This window comes from Larimichthys crocea, chromosome XII (genome assembly GCF_000972845.2).
Source record: "Larimichthys crocea isolate SSNF chromosome XII, L_crocea_2.0, whole genome shotgun sequence".
NCBI classification, from domain to species: domain Eukaryota; kingdom Metazoa; phylum Chordata; class Actinopteri; family Sciaenidae; genus Larimichthys; species Larimichthys crocea.
The window spans coordinates 8,422,271-8,444,714 of record NC_040022.1 but is presented as its reverse complement, the minus strand read 5'-3'; the positions used below and the strand labels follow the sequence as shown (position 1 = coordinate 8,444,714).

The 22,444-nt window shown below is 38.3% G+C and overlaps 2 protein-coding genes across 2 annotated transcripts in view; one reads left to right on the top strand and one right to left on the bottom strand.

Moving 5' to 3' along the window:
• mafk (v-maf avian musculoaponeurotic fibrosarcoma oncogene homolog K) overlaps positions 1-5,147 on the top strand; it is a 12,057-nt gene extending 6,910 nt beyond the window's left edge. The window contains exon 3 of the mRNA XM_010730563.3: positions 47-5,147. Coding sequence (XP_010728865.1) covers positions 47-484 — 438 coding nt within the window. The 3' untranslated portion in view covers positions 485-5,147. The remainder of the gene's footprint in view (positions 1-46) is intronic.
• Positions 5,139-22,444, bottom strand: tmem184a (transmembrane protein 184a). The gene is made up of 9 exons (XM_010730564.3): positions 22,046-22,444; positions 21,678-21,890; positions 17,086-17,251; positions 16,124-16,214; positions 13,780-13,855; positions 10,339-10,430; positions 8,807-8,976; positions 8,519-8,716; positions 5,139-6,725 (listed from the first exon to the last, which is right to left on the bottom strand). The coding sequence occupies exons 2-9, from the start codon at positions 21,888-21,890 to the stop codon at positions 6,496-6,498; spliced, it is 1,236 nt and encodes a 411-aa protein (XP_010728866.2). The 5' UTR covers positions 22,046-22,444; the 3' UTR covers positions 5,139-6,495.

Genomic DNA, 22,444 nt, shown 5'->3' with positions numbered 1-22,444 from the left:
TCCAGACATGGTGCTGTTCTTCATCCTCTGTGTTCATGTCCTGCAGGTCAAGAGGGAGGCTGGTGAGAATGCCCCGGCGCTCAGTGATGATGAGTTGGTGGCAATGTCCGTGCGGGAGCTCAACCAGCACCTGCGTGGGCTGACCAAGGAGGACGTTGTGAGGTTGAAGCAGCGCAGACGAACCCTGAAAAACCGGGGATACGCCGCCAGCTGCCGCATCAAACGTGTTACCCAGAAGGAGGAGCTGGAGAGACAAAAGATAGAGCTGCAGCAGGAGGTGGACAAGCTGGCACGTGAGAATGCCAGCATGAGGCTGGAGCTAGATGCCCTGCGAGCCAAGTATGAGGCCCTGCAATGTTTTGCCCGGACTGTGACCCGTGGGCCTCTCTCGCCGGGCAAGGTGGCCACCACCAGCGTCATCACCATCGTCAAGTCAGCCAACCACAACAACTCCAGCCCAACCCCATTCTCAGCTCCCTCCTAGTGGTGACAGGACTGGGCTCTCCTTCTCTTGCCTGGTCCTTCCCGGTTCTGACCCAGCCTGAACCCACTCATCCTGTACTGAGAGGATGCTCAGTAGTAAGACTGAAGGATGAAAAGGGGTGGCAAGCTCTATGTGATGTTATGCTGCATTCAAGACCCCTCCTTCTGTCTCTTTTACACAATCTACATTGTCTGTGCACTGTGCAAAGCTCCCTCCCTGACCCCCAGCACCGACAGGGTATTGGACCTCCGTGACCCTTCCTCCCTGACTGATTACTCCAGTGTGGAAAAAGTATCTGACATGCCTTACTGTGGCAGCACTGGCCTAGGACAGAGATTTAATAGAACATATGTGACAGTAAAGCTATTTGTAAAGCCTATGCCAAATCACATTTTATTTACGTAGATGTTGCCTTAAAAGGATCAGTGAGTGATCTATATAAATTATTATCTTATACTTACATGCAGTTTAACACAAAGAAGATTTATTGTTCCACCTTTGAGGTTACCAGTGGTCTCCAACCAGTTGCCTTTAAGTGCTAGCCAAACACAACAACAGATGTTTTCATTGATTAGTTCCTCCTCCTCTTTTAGATGCTGCTAAGCAGTAAAAACACCTGTTGCAGTGTTTGGATGAAAGAAAAAACCTGCCAACACATGGCTCTCTATGGCCCGTTTGGAGAGCACTGCATTATGCAGTTTGACCAATGCTTTGCTAAAGGGCTCTACCCGTGATGTGCAGTTGTTTATATGTCTGTTTCGGTTATGCAAAGTTTTACTCGGTTGGTCAGTCATGACAAGTGGCTTATTTAGTATTTGGGAAGTAATACTAGAGGACAGCAGTTAGTACCCTGCTGTAAAGGCTTCCATACATGTGCTGATGGTGGTGTAATATGGCGGTTTTGAAGTTGAACATTTTTCATTTTTGTGTTTGAAAAGTTTGAAACTCAGCCATTAGGCCGGAATTTGTATGCAAGCCTTTACTGGACTACACCAACCCTCCCCTAATATAAATTATTACATGGCAATGTGTGCCTTTTTTTTTTTCTCCCATTGGCAACTCATCCATTGAACGCTTGACATGTTCTAGCCTTTTGGCTGAGAAATGATAGAATTTGCCAGAGGAGCTGAAAAATGTTCTGTAAGGTTAGCCATGTTGTTGAAGACATTGGAAGATGTTGGACAAGTGCTGTAATTTATTCTGTTTGTATCTTTGTGGCCCTTTGACTAGAGATATTACTGACACTTTATGCTTTGAATATTCTGAAAAGCAAAAAGGAGGTGAATACTTGTATTCCACAGATCAGAAAGGCTATTTAATTAAATAGGTACATTTGGGAAGACTAAAATTGGAAAGCGATTAAAGAGCATTTTGGGCCAGATTTGTTTGGATGCAGAAGATTTGACATGTGCCTGTCATTATATAGCACTTAAAAAGGAAATTGATAAGACACAGTATAAAAGAAAATATTTCACAGAGCAGGTGATTTCTAGAATTAGAGAAGATGACAGAAACTGTTATTGCATTTCTGAGGTTACTGGGGCTTTATTGCATGAAGATTAAATGTGGTGTGACCACCTACTGCAAGGTCAAGCCTAATGTAACTAAGGATGGTATACTCTCTGATATGTATGCCACAGCACTGATTTGGTGATGTGATGCCTCTTTCTTATATATGCCACTCTTTGGTAGGTAATCCATATTGGATATAGTGATAATGAGAGAGGTCCTTACAAGCAAAATACAATTCAACTGTATATTACAGATTACCGAAATAACAAAGCTCCCACTGCCTCCATTTGTCACTTTACATTGAGTACTCCGTCCAAACAGAAATCATTCCTACTGCTGGGTCACGAGAAGTGCTGCTGCTGGTGTTGGTAACTCTGAAACAGTAGCTATTTACTTTGCTTTTGACACACTCTTCTGCAAGAGAACTCCTGACGCCCATCTCTAGAAACAGTGGTGTCATGACAACTAAATGCAGTAAACACCTTGTTTCTGTTGTGCCTTTTTTGAGATATTTAAATATGAAATTCACTTGAAATCAAGCCGTTCTTACCAAGGATCCATTCCTAATTTGGAGTGAAGTCACTAGAGATTGTTCATGTCAGGATTTTCTCTTGGCTAAGAGGACATGACTGTTCTTCCCCTGTTCCATAGCTGCAAAGAACAGTATGGGGAACTTTGCTGCTGTACAACCTGCTGTGATTTTAAAGCAGGGGCATTGCTGTGTTCTTACTCTCATTTTGTATTTTCACTTGATTTCTATGTTGATACGTCCTATGTTCTCTTTCTGATACTTAGTTTTATATGCATATACAGTATCTAAAAAAAAATATATATATATATATTACATATTTTTCTATATTTATGTCTTTTACTATCCTGGGAGTGGTGTGATTATGTAATCATTCTTTGAAGTCTAATTATGTTGATGCTGACCTTTTTCTGAAAAAGTTGTATTCACATTTACAATGAGAAAACTATTCTCATAACTTAAGTCTTCTATGTGAGTATTTATACCCCACGAATAGTTCTTCTCAGCACATTTACTATTTGTCTAATTCACAAATTGGACAGACCGTGACTTGAGTTACATACAGGCTACAGCTAATTATCTGTGACGGTCAAGAATTACATTTTTAATTTCAAAACAGGGAAAGTGACATTGTGACTACAGGACTACTCACGCTGTTGGTAACCAGCACATGTGCATCTGTCATGTTTAAATTCATAACTCATAAATCCATTTTGAGTGTGACAACAAGTCAAATCTAATTATGTAAGAGATTGAAAGTCAAACCATCCATGCAAAAGGAAATACATAACAAATTCCACATAATATCTGGATCATTTGGTTGGAGATGTATGCCAAACAGTTACTTTAGCAGAGAAATCAGTTATCCTAAATGTTAAAAACAATTCATAATTCAGCACAAGAGCACATTGGTCTGATGTGATCAGACTAAAAAACTGCCTAATATTGACTAAATATTTCCAGTTGGGCATTTTGGGCTCGATTAGTTAAAGAATATTTCATTTAGAAAAAGAGAAAATATGCCCTTACTTGGGAGAATTAACCTACATGTGAACATAGTCAGTTGTTTTGGGCATGAAGGTTGACCTGATATCTTTTTCTAAAGATATCAATTGATTTAGTTGACAGTTTTAAATGACGATGATGGTAATGCTTTTGTAACTGCTAAGAAATCTTACCAGAAAATAATTTCAAAGCTGCTAAACACTGTCCACCCAGACCTCTTATGTTTAAGGTCTGCGTTAAGCCTGACTCAAGATTGACACATAGGAATATACACATACCTATTACATGTTTACATGAGTAATTTCAGCTCATTATTTTACAAGACAGTACTATTTGAAGCTTTTTCTGACAAACATTACAGTGACCTCTTGTGGTCACTTTGAAAACAAAATGCTGTAAAGATGTGGCATTGTTTAATTTTTTAGCACTTATTACTGTATTTGGATACGAGGTGGATGCTTTTTGGCAGCACTGTTTAAAAATGACAACAAAAATTGTTAATGTATATGTTTCCGTATCGGGCCATAATAAAAGACAAACCTTTCTCCAGGTGAATACTTTGTTGTAACTCCTACATCCAGTGCGACCAAGCAGAGGTCTAATAATGCTCTCAAACACTTTGCTCTTTGGCTAACCTACCAAAAGTAAATATTTGACAGAAATATATTTATATTTTTAACAGCTCACCTCTCTGTTCAAATAAAAGCTGTTTTTCAAATAATTTTAGGGAGCGTTATACACAAACATAAACACGTTTATATGTGAAAAGAGGCATAAACATTACCTATCATAGATGAACTCCGTCTCAATAGTCTTCTTTCTTCCCACAGTTGATGTGACTGAAGCTTGGTATACCAAGGAGCTGTAATGGAACTGTTTAAGATATTAGTAGTCATTTCACATTTTTATATGAACAATAACAATGCAAATGTATGTATAGAAATGAGGTTGCTCTTATATCTTGACTAGGTATCCAAGGTAATTAAAATCTCTTCCTGGAAACATGTTTTTGATTAAATAAGCTTTCACACACAAGCTTTGCCAGTCCTACAAGCTACAGTATTTAATTTTAGCCATGTGGAAAGTCAGTTTTAGTATTTTAGATTAACGAGGTTTGGACTATAAATTCAGGAAGGCTCCATAAGTAGGAAGTAGAAATACAATAAATGTTAGTCTAACAGCAGAGGTTTCTATGTTAAGTTTGTACTTTAGAGATAAATTAATTTCTTTGTTCTAGTCTTGTGGTAACATGTTGAGGCTTAATGCGACTGTAAACAAGGACAGTAAAAAGGCAGCGTAAACTGATTATGTACCCTTCACAATTTGTCATTACTCTGCTCATATATTTTATATTTATTTCATTGAATTGTGTAATTTTATGAAAAAGACACCTAAATTATTTTTTATTTTACATTCATTTATTTACATGTTTTCCCAATGAACTACCCTCATGTACAAATAAAATCTGTATTTGTTTCTGCTCTGATTGAAAGTATGGTAAATTATTCCTATAAATAGGTCTGCTGTGTCTGTTTTTGTACTTTCAAATAAAGCTTTTTCCTCATTGACAAGTGCACATGTACTCAGTTCAATAAATGCAAGTTACACAAGCAAAAACAATTGTTTAATTTTGCACGAGTGCCACACAGGACTGAAACACACTAGTTTATTTTCAAATATTGTTTTGTACCCAACTGTAAATTCATTTCTGCTTTCCCAGAAAGACAGCTATCATTGGCACAAGAATGTATCAAAATTAAAACAATGTATGACCTGATATACAAAACGGGTCTCAAATAACTAATGCATTTTGAAAGCTACTGTATATGTCTCCCATGTGACAAACACAGAAACTAATATTTCTAATAAAAAAAAATTGGAGAAGAAACTACCAAGTCTCTTAAAATCACACAGCTGTGTTTGCCTTACTTGTTTCCCCACACAGATGTTAGTTTTGTCTGACTACGCCTGAACTACACACATTAAATATGTTAAGATCTTCCCAGTACATAATCTAAACATAGTACATATTAACAACCACAATTTACACCAATCAAATCCTGTACATATTTCATAACATGGAATTATAGCATGAATAGTGAGAACACATCAAACATAAAAAGGTTCTCCCAAAATCATTTACAATAGTGCAGAACCTGCAAATAGACTGATTGTTAGCATCTGTTGAACGGCTGGATAGTTGCAATGAATTCCACTCTTTAGCATGCTGGGAAAATTAATGAGAATAATACAACTCCCACTTTGTAGGAGACAGGTTTATCCAATTTGTCCATGCTATGGTAGATACAAAGAATTGCGAAGTGCTAGAGTGTGCAGTTTGAAGTGCCTGCTCCAAAACGAATGTGTCCGTTTGAATATTTCCATTTGTCAGGAAACCATGCAGAGGAATGCTCAGCAAATACTTCATACAAGCAGATGTGGCAGACGGTCCATGAAGTGTCATTCCAGGCCTTTGCTGGCTTCCCTATTTCCCACCTGGAGTCATATTAATCATACCGTCTTTATAACCGGCAGAGTCAGAGGGAACACACTTCAGACGGCCAGAGACCGAGCACTGACATAATGACAAAAACAGAATCAGGATCAGAGACACTGCTAAACAACCAGAAGCTTCACAGGAAATGCACAGCTCCAGACTTCTCTGATAAAGTGCAGGTGACGCTGTTTCCTGTGATTGTTACTGCAGAGATGTGGGCAGATCAGCTCTCTGGTCATTGAGCTATCAATTCTAGAATCTCTAATTAATTTCATCCTCCTCTTGGTGCTTAAATTATTCATTAAAACAGGACACAAGCAAGCGGTCCATCTTAAATACTGGGATAATGAAAATTAAACACCTGGATTCAATCCAGCTCTGCTCGATATGCAATGCAGCTGTTTCCACAGGGGGTCAAGGATAGGGGGTGGCAAGGATACAAACACCTGGATCTTGCTGGAAAAATGCCTAGAACTCATCATCAGAGGTAATCAGCATGATTTTATCAGACTTGCGGGAGCTCTTGTTGCCTGTGACCACTTTTCCGTTCGTGCTGGGCTGGACGACCTCCTGTGTGGACTGCTGAGTGTACTGTTGGTAGGCCGGGGAAAAGTTGTGGATGGCATCTTGTACCATGTCTCCTGGATTTATGGTCTCCTTTAGACCACTGGAGATGCTCTGCATAGGAGGGATGTTCTCTGTAGGAACAAGGACATTGGAAGATGAATGACTGGACAGTAATGCATATGTGAAACCCTGATTTGTCGCTGTTTATCTGATCCGATCATCTCAATACAAATAAGAGTGCGAATTGAAAAAGGAAATTAAGAATATTATGTAAAAAACATTTTTAATAACAATACTACCAAAAAAAGTGGTTATAAGTTTTATGTCCTGGCATAATGCTGATTTAAACACTTTACTTAATTGTATAAAACTATTATTTTTTTTATTTCATTGATTAAGTTCATAGTCAAACAATCGTGAAAAATGCCCAGAACAAGATCCCGAAGCCCCAGGTACTAGGTGTTTTATCCAACAAACAGTCCAAAGAAGCCCAAAGATATTTAATTATACCATATGAAAACAGAAATGCAGCAGACAGATGTACAAAAGGGTTTGCATGCTGGATAAATTACTTATGAAATTAATTGTGTCTATCGATTAATTGCCTACTTGTATCAGTGCTACTATTAACTATCCAGTGTGAGACACGATAGCAGTAATATTGAGCCGTTCGCTAAACAGACATGATTTATTCATTTCATCGTGGCTTTTTTTGGCTGCAGTTTATAAATGGATTGAGCAGAATTCAGTCACAGCCACAGTCTCAACTGATTGCTCCCTTAGCACCCAGCTGTGAGCCAGGTTGAATTTACACCAGAACTAAAAAGGTCCACGGCCAAAAAAAAGAAAAGTCGGCAGACATCCGCAGCTTTCTGTTTCAGGGTCACTGACAGTGCTGTCTGGATCGACTTATAGAGGTGGCAAAGAGAAGGGCAAGGTGGGGTTGGGGACAGTTAGCCATGGTCTGATGAGTTTCTTCTTATAGCCTGCCTGCCTGCCTGCTCCACAGGGCTGAAGCAGAGGAATGACGAACCAGAGATGTGGCAACCTCCCAATAACCTGCGGGTGAGGGTGCAGCAGCAGAACTACAGTGACAGCTTTAGTGCCAAAAAGTTCAGTTATAGGAGGGCTGAAGCAACATTATTATTATACTTTCACTAGACGACGAGAGAAATAAACGGATATGAACAGGGAAAATTGGCTGAGGATGAAAACCAATCATTTCATCCCATTATCTTAAAAATAAATGGTCATATCAAGCTGATACAGAAAGTTTTCATCATCTAATCCAGTACTTCTGCATGTTAAGCAGTTCAATAGTGACAGAGGGGTTTCCTGTAGCAGGAAAAAAAAAAAACGGCAAAATGATTGATATCTCTGCTGAAGGCTTTTCCCATGACTTCCATTTGCAATTTACTTGCAAGCAGCATTGACGTCAAAGGGGTGTCGCTCACTCCCCGCTAGTTACTGTACTGTCGCTCTGAATTCCTCTTCATCTTCTTCCACATTGCTTTACTGTCAACTGTCCTCTGGGCTACGAGTAATAATGTGCGCCTTTAGGCTGATGAAAGCACCTGCTGACTCCCCGCCTGCCTGACACATACACTGATAACAACAGCACTGGATTTAATATAAGCACAAAATTATAAATATGTAGACATTCCAGCTTGTGTATCAGTTAAAACTGAATGACTGAATGTGAAATCTAACTTCAAGTGTCAGTCTGACTCTGGCTAAATGGCTGCAAAATGCATGGAGGGATGCAATTACTGTTACTGCTAACACTTTCAAGCTTGTGTCACTCCTTATTCTGTGGGGGAGGAGGGCAATTAACCTCGGAACATGTCGACATATTTGCAAGAAGAGGGCATGAGGTAATGATCAGTTCAACAGCTTTTGCCTATATACGGACTACAGCTCTTACCCGGCACTTCATTTTTTTTCTCCTGGTAGACGGTGCAGGTGAAGGCATATCGTAGGGCAATAGCAGCAAAGAACATTTCAATGCAAATGATAAAGTTCTGCCAGCCGGCTGCCACCGTGCCGGCGCCGACCTCGTGCCCCTCGATGAAGAGCGCGTTGGGTATGACGCCGCAGCGCTCCAGGATGGCGAGGACCATTCCTACAAAAGCAGCAATTTTTTCATTAGCAATTTATACTTCTGTGTATTGACAGTGATCCATAAAAAAAAGGAGAAGAGGGGTGGACTTACCTTGCCAGAAGGATAGGAAGATAACTGATTTGATTGTGAGGAATTTGAGCACTGGTTCGTACGGCCTGAGCAAGTCACTTGTTGCGAAGAAGAAGAGGAATAGAGCATAGAGAGCCAGGCTGACTGAGAAGTTGTAGATGATTGTGATATATAGGTATCCTCCATTTATACTGCAAAGAAAGAGAGCAGGAAAAGCACCATAGTTACAGAATATATCTGGTTAAAAGTAAAACTCTATGACATTTTTCCATTTGTGATCATATGACATGCCCGTGTGCAGCTACGCACAATGCCGGTTCTTTAATTTGCTCTTGTTTTAAATCCATTGGGCTGAATGAAAAGCCAGCCATTTTGCAGCTGGAAATACAGACTTTTTGTCCTCTTATTTGAAGCAGTTAATAAAGCCCGTTTGTACTCAGCCTTTTTATTTCAGGATGCATCCAATAAACAGGCAGATTTGTCTATATTTCATTGTCAGCCTGCCTTTCTAACCTCTGCATTCTGGAGAGCCTCCCTGAGGACTCAGCTGTGACTACACTAATTACTCCCATGCAGTATAGAGTGCATGGTTGGCTGAAAGCGTATGAGTAAACAATCTGTGGATCATCATGGTCTTGCTACACAGCTTTAAGAAAGACATGAATAAAAGTTATTACTGCCTGCTAATTTTGCTGTTGAAGTATATGGAGAAATAAGCAGGAAGAATTTATCGCGTCTATCTTTTAGCGTGGCAGTAAGAGGATAATGATTTGAAGCTTGATAGGAAACCTCTGCCTTAAGCCCTTGTTGAACTCTGTGCTTTTTCTGAATAGTTTAGAAACAAGTGTTGTCACAGCTGAATCTTCAGAAAGAGACGCTGAACTGAGAGGCGGAGAAGAGCATCTGAAAATAATTCAGACAGAGTTTATGGGCTGCAGATTTTATAGCTTTTGAAGAGACAATTTTATTGAATGTAATACCCTCTCCATATTCTGTTGAGACCCTTATTGGCCCCGCCTGGTACGACTGAAAATACACTGAAATTAAATTTGTCAGTCTGCAATTTATCCCCGTCTTTGTATTACATGACGTCCAAAGTAAAAGTATGAAATGAAACAATGCATCTAATAACACTGTGCTTCACTGAGGGTAACATACAATAAGAATTAAGGGTCTTCATTTCAGAACACTTACTACACTTACTTTTAGGAAAACTTAATATCAAGTGATATCATTTCTTTGGTTCATATTTCACAAAACTCTCAAGTATTGTTTGCAATACCAGCAATACTCAAGGGGCTGTGATTACGGCTAGGATCGTGACAACATAGAGCCATACCTGCACACACTCACAGGAAAGTTTGAACCCAGTACTTTCTGCTTGAAATTAAACCTTTTAATTCTAAATCGTGTCAACTGTGAAGAGGTGATATAATTATCTCCATTTGCAAATTGTTTCCATGCGCATATAAACAGCAAAACCAAGGCTGCTGGCAATGATATGGAAGCATGAGATACATAAAGAATGAAATGGAAAGAGTGGTACTGCTCACTTAAAATCTCCATCGTGATATTTGCCAAAGGCCTGCAGGATGATTGTGATGACTGCCATGATGGGTTTGACAACGCAGAACTGGAGAGTCGCCTGGAGAACACATTACAATTCAGAGTGAGACACCCAAACAAGCAAGGACACCATGGAAGAGGAGGAGGAGGCTGAGGGAGGAGGAAGGACGTCAGAATCTGTTTGTACATTTCATTAGATGCAAACGATATGTAAATGCTCACTGGCAAGCAGGTGTCCATGTGTCTGAATCACTTTCACCTAACCAGTGGCCATTTCTCACCTTTTGACATCTGTCTTGTCTTTGGAGCGAGTTGTGATTTAAAGGAATAGTTAAACATTTTGGGAAATATGCTTGTTACCGTTCTGACGGCGAGTTAGATGAGAAGATTTCTCATACAGTATCTGTCTGTTTAGGTTATCACACAGACTAGAAGTCTGCCTACTTACATATCTCTTTTGTCCTTTTTACACTTCATGTTTCTTTCTTTATCATGTGAGCAGTTACTTTGGAAACAGACAGATATAAGACTCATCTCAATCGCCTCAATCCAACTACTGAAAAAAAGTCTATTTCCTAAATGTCAAACTATTGCTTTCATCAAAATACTTAAAATCAATCAAGATAAAGCCGACTTTCCTTCAGTCCTACAAAGTAAACTGATACTGATGGCAATGTCCTAATGCTGATGTGGATAGGGATTGAATGGGAGAACAGAGGATGCAGGGGGATGTAGACCTGCATGCAATATAAGTCTGGAGGACAGGTGTCCTCTGTGTTGTGTATTGAAGCCTGAACCAACCAATTTGACACAGGCTGATCTAAACTTCCATCACTGCTGCAGCACTTGAAAGCAACAGACCAGGAGTGTCCAACTTGATTAGACAGAGGGAGGATTTTTTTTTATTTTTTTTTAATGGCTTGAGTTGGTGTGTGCTTAACAAAATAACATCAATAATCATTTATTTATATTGATGATTTTTTAAAAGCTTTTAGTACTGACAGCCTTTCCTTACCCTGAGTCAGCTTGTTGAAGAATTTTGCATGAGACTACCTGCTATGCTTAATATTCAAAACGCATGCTCATAATGCTTGTGGATAAGGAGCCAACCACAGACTCTAAACAGACCTATTAGGAAACTTAAATACTAAGCCACATGCCAGTGTCAGTGTACACTGCACTCAACAAATGTAGGATAAGAGATATGTTAATTCTACATACTTGAATACTAAAAAGGCTTGAATAACATCTCTATTGCATACTGCTGTATCAAAGGGTTGTGTGAATGTAGGATAATATGCACATCTGCTATCTTCACCACATTTGACTTTTCCCATCTTTTGTTAGCAACCTGCCAGGGTTTTCTATTACAATACTAAATCATGTTTCATAGAGAATTCACAGCTGGAAATGATTTCCCCTCCATTATAATTTGCACTTCTTCATTGCTGTAGTTCAGTGGTGACGAGTAATGACAGAAGTGATTTTTTTTAATTTCTCCTGAGCTGAACTGCTAACAGTTTATTATGCAATCTATGTATTACACTCTCCTCCGAGCCTCTGTGCTGCTGCCCACTTTTGCATCTTTAATTTCTGCAAGTAAACTCTCAGAGGCCTTTCTAAAAAATAAAAAAAAATAGAAAAACTTGTGCTCAGCATAATTTTTTTCAACTGCTTGTGTATTCTTCCCACTACTCTTCTCTTTGAGAGAAACAAAACTAAACTATCACCATGCATTTATGTAGTGAAAGAATGTAAGAAAGCCAGACGTGTGAAGCATCTTATTATAATGCTGGTGCAAAGCCAGCTGTAGCACAGTTACAATGCACATTTGCCAGACGGTAGTTAAACATGTGCAAAAAATATTATTTTATTATTTTATAGTAGGATAAGTTAGTATAGTTGTTGTCTAATTACGGTTACAAATAAAGCTACTGTAACGTGTGGATTTTGACAGCATTTTTCATGTTATCTTAAATTAATCATGTGTGGTATATTTGTGTTTTAGGACTTCATGGTGATTCGTGGAGGAGTGCTTTTTTTTCCTCTCTAGATGAGGAGTGATTCTGTCTCCTCCTAATAATAACCTTATTGTATGTACAACGGTATACTATATTTATGGAATAATGTATGTATATTAATAAGGTTGTATACTAAAGCTGTAGCGCCAAGTCTATGCCACCAAAACTGCAAAATTGAGTTAGTCACAGCCATATGCAATTGCATTTTATTTATCTCATTATTTGTTTCTCCTATGTCCCTCACCAGTTCAACAGCTGCTACCGGGGTCCACAGGAGTATTCTTGTGCCCAGTTTCAGGAAAAAAAAGGCCCTAAAGTGTCCTACAATATGATAAAGGGCTTAAGACCAGAATGTCAGTTTAGGATGCAGGAGCAGCTTATCCTCCAACCTTATCTCCAAGAACAACCATAACTCTAGGCTGTTTTGCTATATCAATGATTCATTTGTTAACCTCTCTTCTAATTACACACGGACACTTGCCCAAAAATGTGCGAAGAATTTTAATGTTTAAAGTTTCAGTATTTGGCTTGAGTTTTCTCTCAAAGGCTAACACAGTCTCCAAGTCACAACATTATGTGCTCAATATAATTGAGTTCTTCAGTAATCCAGTTTGAATACATTAATATGTGCAACAATGGCTCATCATTATTTTGTATCCAGGTAGTCACTCGCTTCGAGGGAGCTGCTCTGCAAAACAGAATTTAAATCACTCGTGTTCGATATATTGATTTTTGAAATTTTCTGTTGAATAAATGTTAATGAAGAAGACCTATTTTAAAAGCAGAAATCTGAGCCCTTCCTCCAGGTTTCACTGCACTCAACTGACTAACTCACTTTTTAAAATCCATAGTGCTGATCTTAAATTGTCCTCCAGCAAAAGAAATATCCTTTAAGTAGGATTCCTTTAACCTATTGTATACCACCAGAGAGAACGTGTAAACGTTCCCTTTTAAAAGCACATTGAGTGTTTATCACTTGCAGTTTATTAAAAAAAACAAAAACTAATTTCACCATGTATTCTGTTTTGAAGACATAACTCTCAGTTCCAATTTCCATCAGTGTTAGATAGGGAGCTTGTGTGGCATCCCAAGACACTGGGAAAGAGTTCTGCGCTGACAGCTCATATCATCTCTCTGTGTTTATTATCAAGCAGCTTTCACCTAGCCTCAATTGCTTTTGTTTTCCTTTTTTTAAACTAGTGGATGTTATCCACTGAAAAGCACACAGCCAATTATAACAGCTGTCATTTTAAAGCAGTCTGGAGATCTGGGCAGAATGGTAATTTGTTTTGGCTTTTTTTTTTTTTTGACAATTTGATGTATTCTTATTTTCAACATGTGCACGTTTATTTCTGTGGCCCAAAGGAGAATCTCTAGAGCAGAGATAAGGGGATGATTTAAGCTCACCTGTTTGCAGAATCTTAAAAAGCCGATGGAGTAGCTCATTCCGACAAGGCAGCAGGTACCATACAGACAACTTGACCTATGACAGACAGCAAGAAATTAGTTATTCAACATCATATATCATCTACATGATATACAGTACATGATACACAATAGACAAATACATGCATTGAGCGACAAGTAAATACATGTATGATGTAATCCCACAGCCATAAAATAAACACTACTGTAGCTTGCGTGCATGTTAAGTTTTCGTTGACATTAGAGCTAATGACTATTAGATGATTAATTGATTTGTGAAATCAAACAACAGAAAATGAATTATAACAACATCTGCTCTTTCCTCACTGTCAGTAAGGGTTGCTATAAACTGAATATCTTTGGGTTTCAGACTGTTGGTTGAACAAATGACATCTGAAGATTTTAGCATTGAGCTCTGAGAAACTATGATGGGCATTTTCATTATTTTTCTGACATAGAAAATACAACTAATCAGTTAATCAAGAAAAAAATCGGCAGACTAATCGATAATGAAAATAATTGTTGGCAATATTAGCTGATAATACTGCATTAGTACTGAAATTTGTTATATTTTGCCTCCAATGTATTAAAAGGTTTCTCTAATATTCATTCATTCACATGTGGAAACAAAACTATAAAACCAAAACAAAACAAAACACACACACACACAAAAACAAATGAATAGGGTTACAAGTAATCAAAAATTGGCACTGACAACTGACAAAAGTCAGAGACTATATTGTTTATGCAAAGCTTCCTACATGACCAAGTCCCAATTGGGAATAATTTAGAGCTATGCAAAAGCCAATCATGTCAACTGAAAGCCAAGCTGCTTACATCATATTTGTAATTGGAAATACTGGGATTTGAGGCATTAGTGCAAAACAAGTATAGCTGTGATTTACCGTGTCTATAGAACAATATATGTAACATGTATAGTAGGTCAAAGTGTCATGTGAGACAGTGTATTTAAAGGCTTCTTGGGCTTACGTCGTCTTTGCCACGCTAACACGCCAACAACAAAGTGGGAGCTGAGGAGCTGGACAAAAGAGGGAAGACTAGACTTTTTTGAAGAAGAAGTTCTGGTTTCAGTATGTAATTACATTTTTGGATCCGTTCTCTGTTTATTGTATTACTACTCTAAGTCGGTGGTGTTTGGAGGAGTTTGGAAAAGAATTGGTGAGAAAGTCAGACTTTGCCTGAAGGCAGCAGAGAGAAAGATTGGGACTAAACCCAACCTCATCCTAAACAACAGCTCACAGTCATTCCAATGCAGCTGAGCATATTCTCATAACCCTTAGATGTTGTTCAGAGGACTTGAGGTATTTTTCATACTCCTAATCATCACAAAAAGTACAATAACATTTTGAAACAATTGTTTTGATGTACCTTATCTCTCTTTTTAAACCAACACAGATATGTCGCCGGTCAGCAGACACAGATGTATCCTAATCACTTGCAAATAAGAGCATAGATATTCAGTCAAATTGAATTTGAGAAACAAATCAGGATCTACCTTAAGAGTGAACATAATAGTATTCTCTGCCTTGCTTCCCACAGAACCTGTGCACATCTGAGGTGTTTTATTCAAGCACTTCTAATCTTATGGAAAGATGACATATTAAACATAATCCAATACTGATGTGCAAGAATAATTATAATGGGAGTAGCATTGATGTGCTACTATAATGCTGCGATCATGTTTCTAACATGCTAACACGAACTGCGAGCATGGTAATGACACATACACATAAACTTACATTAAATCAGCAGCACGACAGATAAATGGGACATACTTTAACAGTGTGAGTTATGCTCTTACATCAATAAAGACCATGCTTTGCGTGAAATGCTTTATGGTGATTTAAATTTATTCGCTGGAAAAGTAGAGCTGTCACTGGTTTCAGAAAGGAAACGCCGGATGTCTATGGAAAACCTAAAGGACGCGTGACAGCATGGCAGTGCAGTGGTTTTTGAAGTGAAGACTGGTGTTAAGCAATGCCATCATGAGCTGCTTCTCTCTGGCTGAGTCAGCCATTAAGCCTCACCTATCTAAGGCTGGTCAAAGGCTCTCAGATAAAGGATAACTGTCACAGATTAACAAACACAGATATTTATTGCCTGCTCTTTCACCGTGACGTTCAAACTAAACGCTAAGGGCAGCAAGATGCACATACACATATTTATGATTGTAAACATGCCCAGTCGATTTACATGATGTAAATGAAACATGTATTTATTACTTCTGTCAGCTGTTCTCTTATTATTTGAAAAGCAAAAAAAAAAATGCCACAGCTGAATGGAGAACTGGAATGAGAGCACTCACTGTATAGGCTTCCCTCGAATCTCTGACATGATTGCACTCTCTCCTCCCAGATACTCAAAGGACAGACTCAGGAAATTGTAAATGACAAATGCTGTAAAACAAAGAGAAGAGTTACTTCTTTAAACAATGTACCATACATATTTTCATGGCATGACTTAACTGTAGAATAATTTTTCATCACTTAATTATAAAGTTTATTAAAAAAAAAAAAAGGTCAAATCATTTTAGAGGAGAGAACGTCCACATGATAAAAAATAATTAGTCCTACATTTTGGAACAATAAATGTTTCACTCCTTACATTAAGAAGCTTCCAAGGGTTCTGTGTCTTGGAAATCCCTTCCTAATCCTTTGTTGCTATTTAAGGAGGGATTAAATGAAGCTAATGCAGATGGTGTCCAGTCAAGAGAAGGTTCATTATGTTTTAGCCATAGCCGCTGGTGGTATTCCAGTCTCCCTGCTTTCTGATGCGCTGCACTATCAATCAGCCACAAAATTGGCCTGCAAACTGAAAACTAATCTCCTGAATAATGTATTTCCTACTTTTCCCTTTCTCAAATTACTTGTAATCCATTTTGCATATGGTTCACCTTTGCCATTGGTGAAGTGCTTTGGTCTTAAAACTTCAATACATAATTACAGTTATATAAAGGCAATTAAACTCCAATGGACAGAACAGGGTTTGTATAATATTTGAACGCAGAATTACACATTCATTTTATAAGTTTAAAGCTGTTGCCCTTTCTTTGGGAACACCATTAACAAGTGCACAAAAAGAAACAAATATCCTCCTAAAATTACCCCTCCTAGAAATGCAACACCTCAAATAATGAGGTCTTCTAACATGACAACAATGACTGTGAAAAACTAGTTTGGGCAGTTACTCGTCTTCCCTTTCCTGGCAACCATCTAAAATATAAGAGCAGGGCTCTCCGTGGCTGAAAAGATGTTATCCAGCACTTACCTTCATAGCAGTCTCGAACAGAGTCAAAGTAGACATAGTACTGGTCATTGCTGATGAAGAGCAGGCTGAGCCAAGAATCAAATGCATACACTGGCACGATAAAAAGGATGCGGATGATGTAGCGCTGCTCATTGGGAACAGTGTAGGACCGAAGGTGTGTATAGATCTACAATGAAGAGAATAACAAAGCATGAAAAACATTAGTTAACAAGAAAATGCAAATTCCCATATCTTGGCAAGCATTGTTGGAGAAACACAGAATAGACTACCAAATTAAATAACTAGGAAGCTTAATTCCTGCTCATGATGTATGAAATTAAAATAAATTACTGTTTATACTGTAGCCAACATGTAGGCTGCACTGCCTTGGGAAATGTACCCTGCTTTCACTAAAATATGTAACAAAACAAAGGTTTTCAGAAGTGAAATAACTTGACTGGGGCTACATTATTGTTTCATCTACTTTTTTATTTTTCACTATACAACTATTTGTTATATTTGTGATAATTAATTATCAAATGTAAGACGCTTCACAAATATACCAGAAATAAAATAATATGACAGTAACTTTGTTATACAAAGACCTTGTGATTCAAGTTCATCAGACACCTTGGTGAGAGAAGGCAAAAAATACCTGTAACAAATAAGTTTGCAGTTTTCCTAAAGCTTTGACAGTGACAAGATATAACCCACATGGGTGTGATCAACATGATATGTCAGTCAACCGAAAACAGAAAACAATCAGATAAATTCTTTACGGGGATGACATTATTTATAGCTACATTTTATCTTGCTACGTCATCTGCTCTGTCTCTGTAAAGATCTGCCACTGTGAAATACAGCAGCATGGTTGAGAATAAAGAGAGATCAGCCAGTTTAAAGACCTTCCAAATCATTTCAGCTTAAAACTGTACAGCTTAACATTACATACAAAAGTGGACTACAAGATGAGTAAATACACAATACAAAGTTCTTTTACTGAGCTGATAAAAAGGTCTTAACTTTAAACCACCACATGGCCTCCATGAATGAAATGTAGTGCAGCTGACAACATGTATTGGAATATGCACAGCAGCATATGACAGACGATCTAGTTATCAATCTTCTCAGTGACCTAGTTTTTCAGACAAGGCAAAGTTTTTAGATAAGAGAGAACTATTACCTGATGTAGCCGTTGTTACACACATGAGCCACATTCCAGTGATGAATTAGTCCATACTGAAATATACAACTTGCTACTGTACTGAGGCTGAATTAAGGATTGGGTTATCCATCTGATCTCAAGCAAATACTACACCGTATGATCTGTCAATAAAGTAAGATATGTTTTCAACTGTGTAAGTAGTCTGTCTGAGTACAGTTAAATCTCAGGTAATGCTAGGTTGGGCAGTCACACCAGTGTTAACAAATCAAAAACAAAGCTCTTGCAACATAAAGCTGTGGGGAAACTGCCGTAAGCTCTTCAACTGAACTAATAGCAGATTTAAAGAGAGACTAGCAAGAGACGGCTCGATTTTGAAAGTACCCAACCTGAAAAAAAAAATCCCACTCCTTCCTTCAGGCCTCGCTCCAAAACCACTCCCTCAAGGCACGTTTTTATGTGTAATGAGTGCACAGGAGGAGTAAGCAGGAAGGTCGGCCATTCAGGCCAAATAAATAAATTGTCTGGAATAATTACAGTCCTGCAACAGCCCTTCCCTAATGTTTGTCTTTTCCCCCCAAAGCTTTTGATTTACTGACTGCTGCCAAAATGTTAAAGAAGAACAAAATATAACAAAAACGTTTGAAAGCCTGAAAGACATCACCGACTCTATCTTTAATAGGAACATCAGTCACATTGTTTCTCTGATATTATTGTCCCTCCGCAGACGACTGCAGTCGTGCAGAAAGTGCTTTTCGAATGAAGAGCATTTTAGGGAATAATATTGTGATGCAACAGACGTGGGAATGATGACTCATTCTTCATAAAAAGACCATTTAAAAGATGAGTCGACCAAGATGCTTATGACCCATTAGTCAACTAATTGAGTGCGAGGGGGCATTCCAAGTAATCACACTAAGCTCAACCCACTGCTGACTAATATCTCTCTAAAGAGAAAGAAAACAAACAAAGCATCACGACCATGTGTTGCCTCATCATATATCGAAAAATGAGCCGATTCAATCATCACTGATTAGTCTGATAGCAGAAAAAAAAATACCATTGTTAATTGATGACCAACCTGAACCAATGAACTAACCTTGTTGGGCTCAAGTTTCTCTAATGTGATGATTTCTTGCTTTTCTTTGTCTTGTGCAGCTGTGAAGTGAATACCTTCAGGTTTTGTAAAAAATGGATCCTCTTTGCAACAAAATGCAGCAATTGAATATTGTATTCAATCACCCTTGTATTTTAATGTGCTGTGAGATATGAGAAGTCATAACTCTTATTAATTTAAAACTTCTCCTATTTTGAAATCATAACCACAAACAGCAGTAAATTGTCATTATCAATTCATTCTAGTTACCTTTGCAGGCAATTTCATCATCATTTGTCAATAAAATATCAAAAATTAGTGAAATGTGTTGACTATAATTTCCTGAAACTGAAGATGATGTAGACAAATTGCTTTGCCCCAGACCCAAAAAATATTCAGTGTACAATCAGACAGGACAAAAAAACAAAAAAAAAACAACATATAAATCTTTGCTTGAAAAATGACTCAAGCGATTAAACTATTCTGAAAAGTGAACATGTCATTTTTCTAATGACTGAAGCTCATTATTTTGTACTTTTGGTCTGAACATTTTTACTTTTTAAAAAACCTCCATATGTAGGAGCAAGCTCAACATTCAGAGTCTCACTCTGCTTGACGCATTCAGCTTGATTAAATGCCCATTAGAGGCTGCACATTAAAGCCTGATTACTGTGAGGGTGGGGGTGTGATTCATTTGGCCATCTCTACATGTGAAGGGAAGCCGACTGGAGACTGATGTCCTCCATTTGCCTGAAAAGCCAGAAAAACCTATGTCCTGCCCGACTCCATAATGCTGACATAACAGTAATCCATAGATGTATGCTGAACAGAAGTAGAAAGAAAAACAGTTTCTGCAACTTCTGCCCACAATTTTGAAACACACACACACACACACACATATTTTATAATCATATATATATATATCTATATATATATTATCTATATATATAATCTATATATATATATATATATATATATAAAAAACCTAAAACAGAAAAGATTGTACAAATTGTGACAAAATGAGACGGACATGTGCCAGGCATGACGCAGCCATACAGCTTACGATAAGTGTCTGCTGCTCTTAATCCCAAATGCTTCAAGTTGCAAAGGGACCAATAAGCCCACCAAGAAAAATGAGCCACACTCCAGTGATTACCAGCTGGAAAAGCATTGGCGACTTTACAGCAAAGAGGATCTGAGGTCATTGTCTATCTGTGCTTAGTATTCAGAATGTGAGTTTAACAGTCTATAGCAATCCTCTGGAGTCAAGTCAGATGAAACACCGCCAGCATTGCAACACTGGTCCTGCAGACCATTTTATTCTCCCTGTGTGACAGAAGGGATGCCAGCAAACCTGCTCCATTCTCCCTGTAGTGAGCTTGCTATTTATTTGTTCAATTAAAATGTCTTGCTGGCAAGTGTTTGGCCAAACAAGCACTATATTAAAAAAGATAGAAACCAATTTGCTGGATATTGAGTCACAAATCCCTGAACAAGGATTGGATCACATGATGTAACATGTTGATGCTTTGTAAGGACGGTAAAAAAGCATAGCAAGCTACCCAAATAATAACAACTCTTTGATTAATTACACCACATAACAGATACAGTTATGACCATATGCGTGTTTACATGATACAGGCATATGACGTCAAGCCTGGGTCTGCTGGATAGATATACATATTCAATCAACTAAATCTGGGAACTATTACAGCGGCACAACATTAAAACTGCAAACAAGACAACAACACCCTCGTCCTTTATAATGCTGTAAATCTCAATATCAACTGATTTCCCTGTTGATAATACACTGCACCCTTCTGCATTGTCTGCAAATGATAAAACCATAATGATAAGCTATCATCTGCGCACAGTGGGCACCTCTCTCACACAAGAGAAAACACTCATTTATAGGAGCAATGAAATGTTTTCTGGGTAAAGGTGGGCTTTGTGGAGTCATTGATTCTTTCTGATCATTATTTCCTCCCACATAGAAAGAGCTCCGTCGTGTTTGCATTGTTCTTTAATCAGCTAAAAGACTTTCATAGATTTTAAATTTGATAGGCACCATAAATTATAAGGTAAGCAAAATGTTTCCCATGATGCAGTGGGACAGTGCAAGCATAAAGTAGGAAGAATAATACCTGACTGGAAAAAAAAGGAATGCTTTATGACTAGATAAGTAGGCTGTGAGTATTGTAAAGTAATAATGCTTTATAGATATAAGAGCTTGTTTCCCTTTTCTGGCAACGGAGGTGCAATCTGTCATTCTCCAACCACATTACAGGTTGAGCAATGCTGCAGTGATTTAAGTTTCTTCAAGCATGGGTATTTAGTGAAATGACACACACTTACCTGGTGGCATGTTATCAGCAAGGCGGAGAAGACAAATATCCCTGAGAGGGCCTGTGCAGCCAGGGTGTTTAAAAACATCTGGTCCTGTATGATCGACCCGTTACTTGTTCGAATAATGGTCATATTGGACTTGTCAGGGAGGATTGGTGCATCCAGGTGAACAATAGAATTATTTTCGGCTGATGAATCCACGTCCTGGAAAGAAATATTCATCTAAAAACAGACAGAGAGCACAACAAGTCAGTGTAGGGCTGCGGATTTGATGCGGCCTAGTTGGTAAATAATCTAGATTTTTATTATTATACCAATGCATAATTATAAAATACACTATAGTAAAGTTGAAATGACCAGTTCAACAAACAGCTCACCTTGTGCCGGGAGGAATCAGCTTTGTCCCGTTCAGGTATCCACAGGTCAAAGTTATAGGATCAACATCGAGAATCAAACCACCTGTCAGAATACCCAACCGAGCTCATTTACTACCATTTATAAATGGCCCGTCACAAAGGGCTCAGCACACTGTGGACTTCCTTGTTTGAGACAGGTAGCTGACCGAGGTCGAAGTCCACGCAGTCGGTGAGTAAAAACTCAAAAACCTGAATCAAAAAAACAAACACAAACAGCGCCTGAAGACTGAAATCTTTACTCCGTGAAACCAGTTAAAAGTCAAACATTCACTATAAACGACGGAGGTTTGGATATATCCTTGAGCGACGCGCCGGAGAAGAGCAACAGAGATAAACAGGTTGGGCACAGGTGAACAGGTC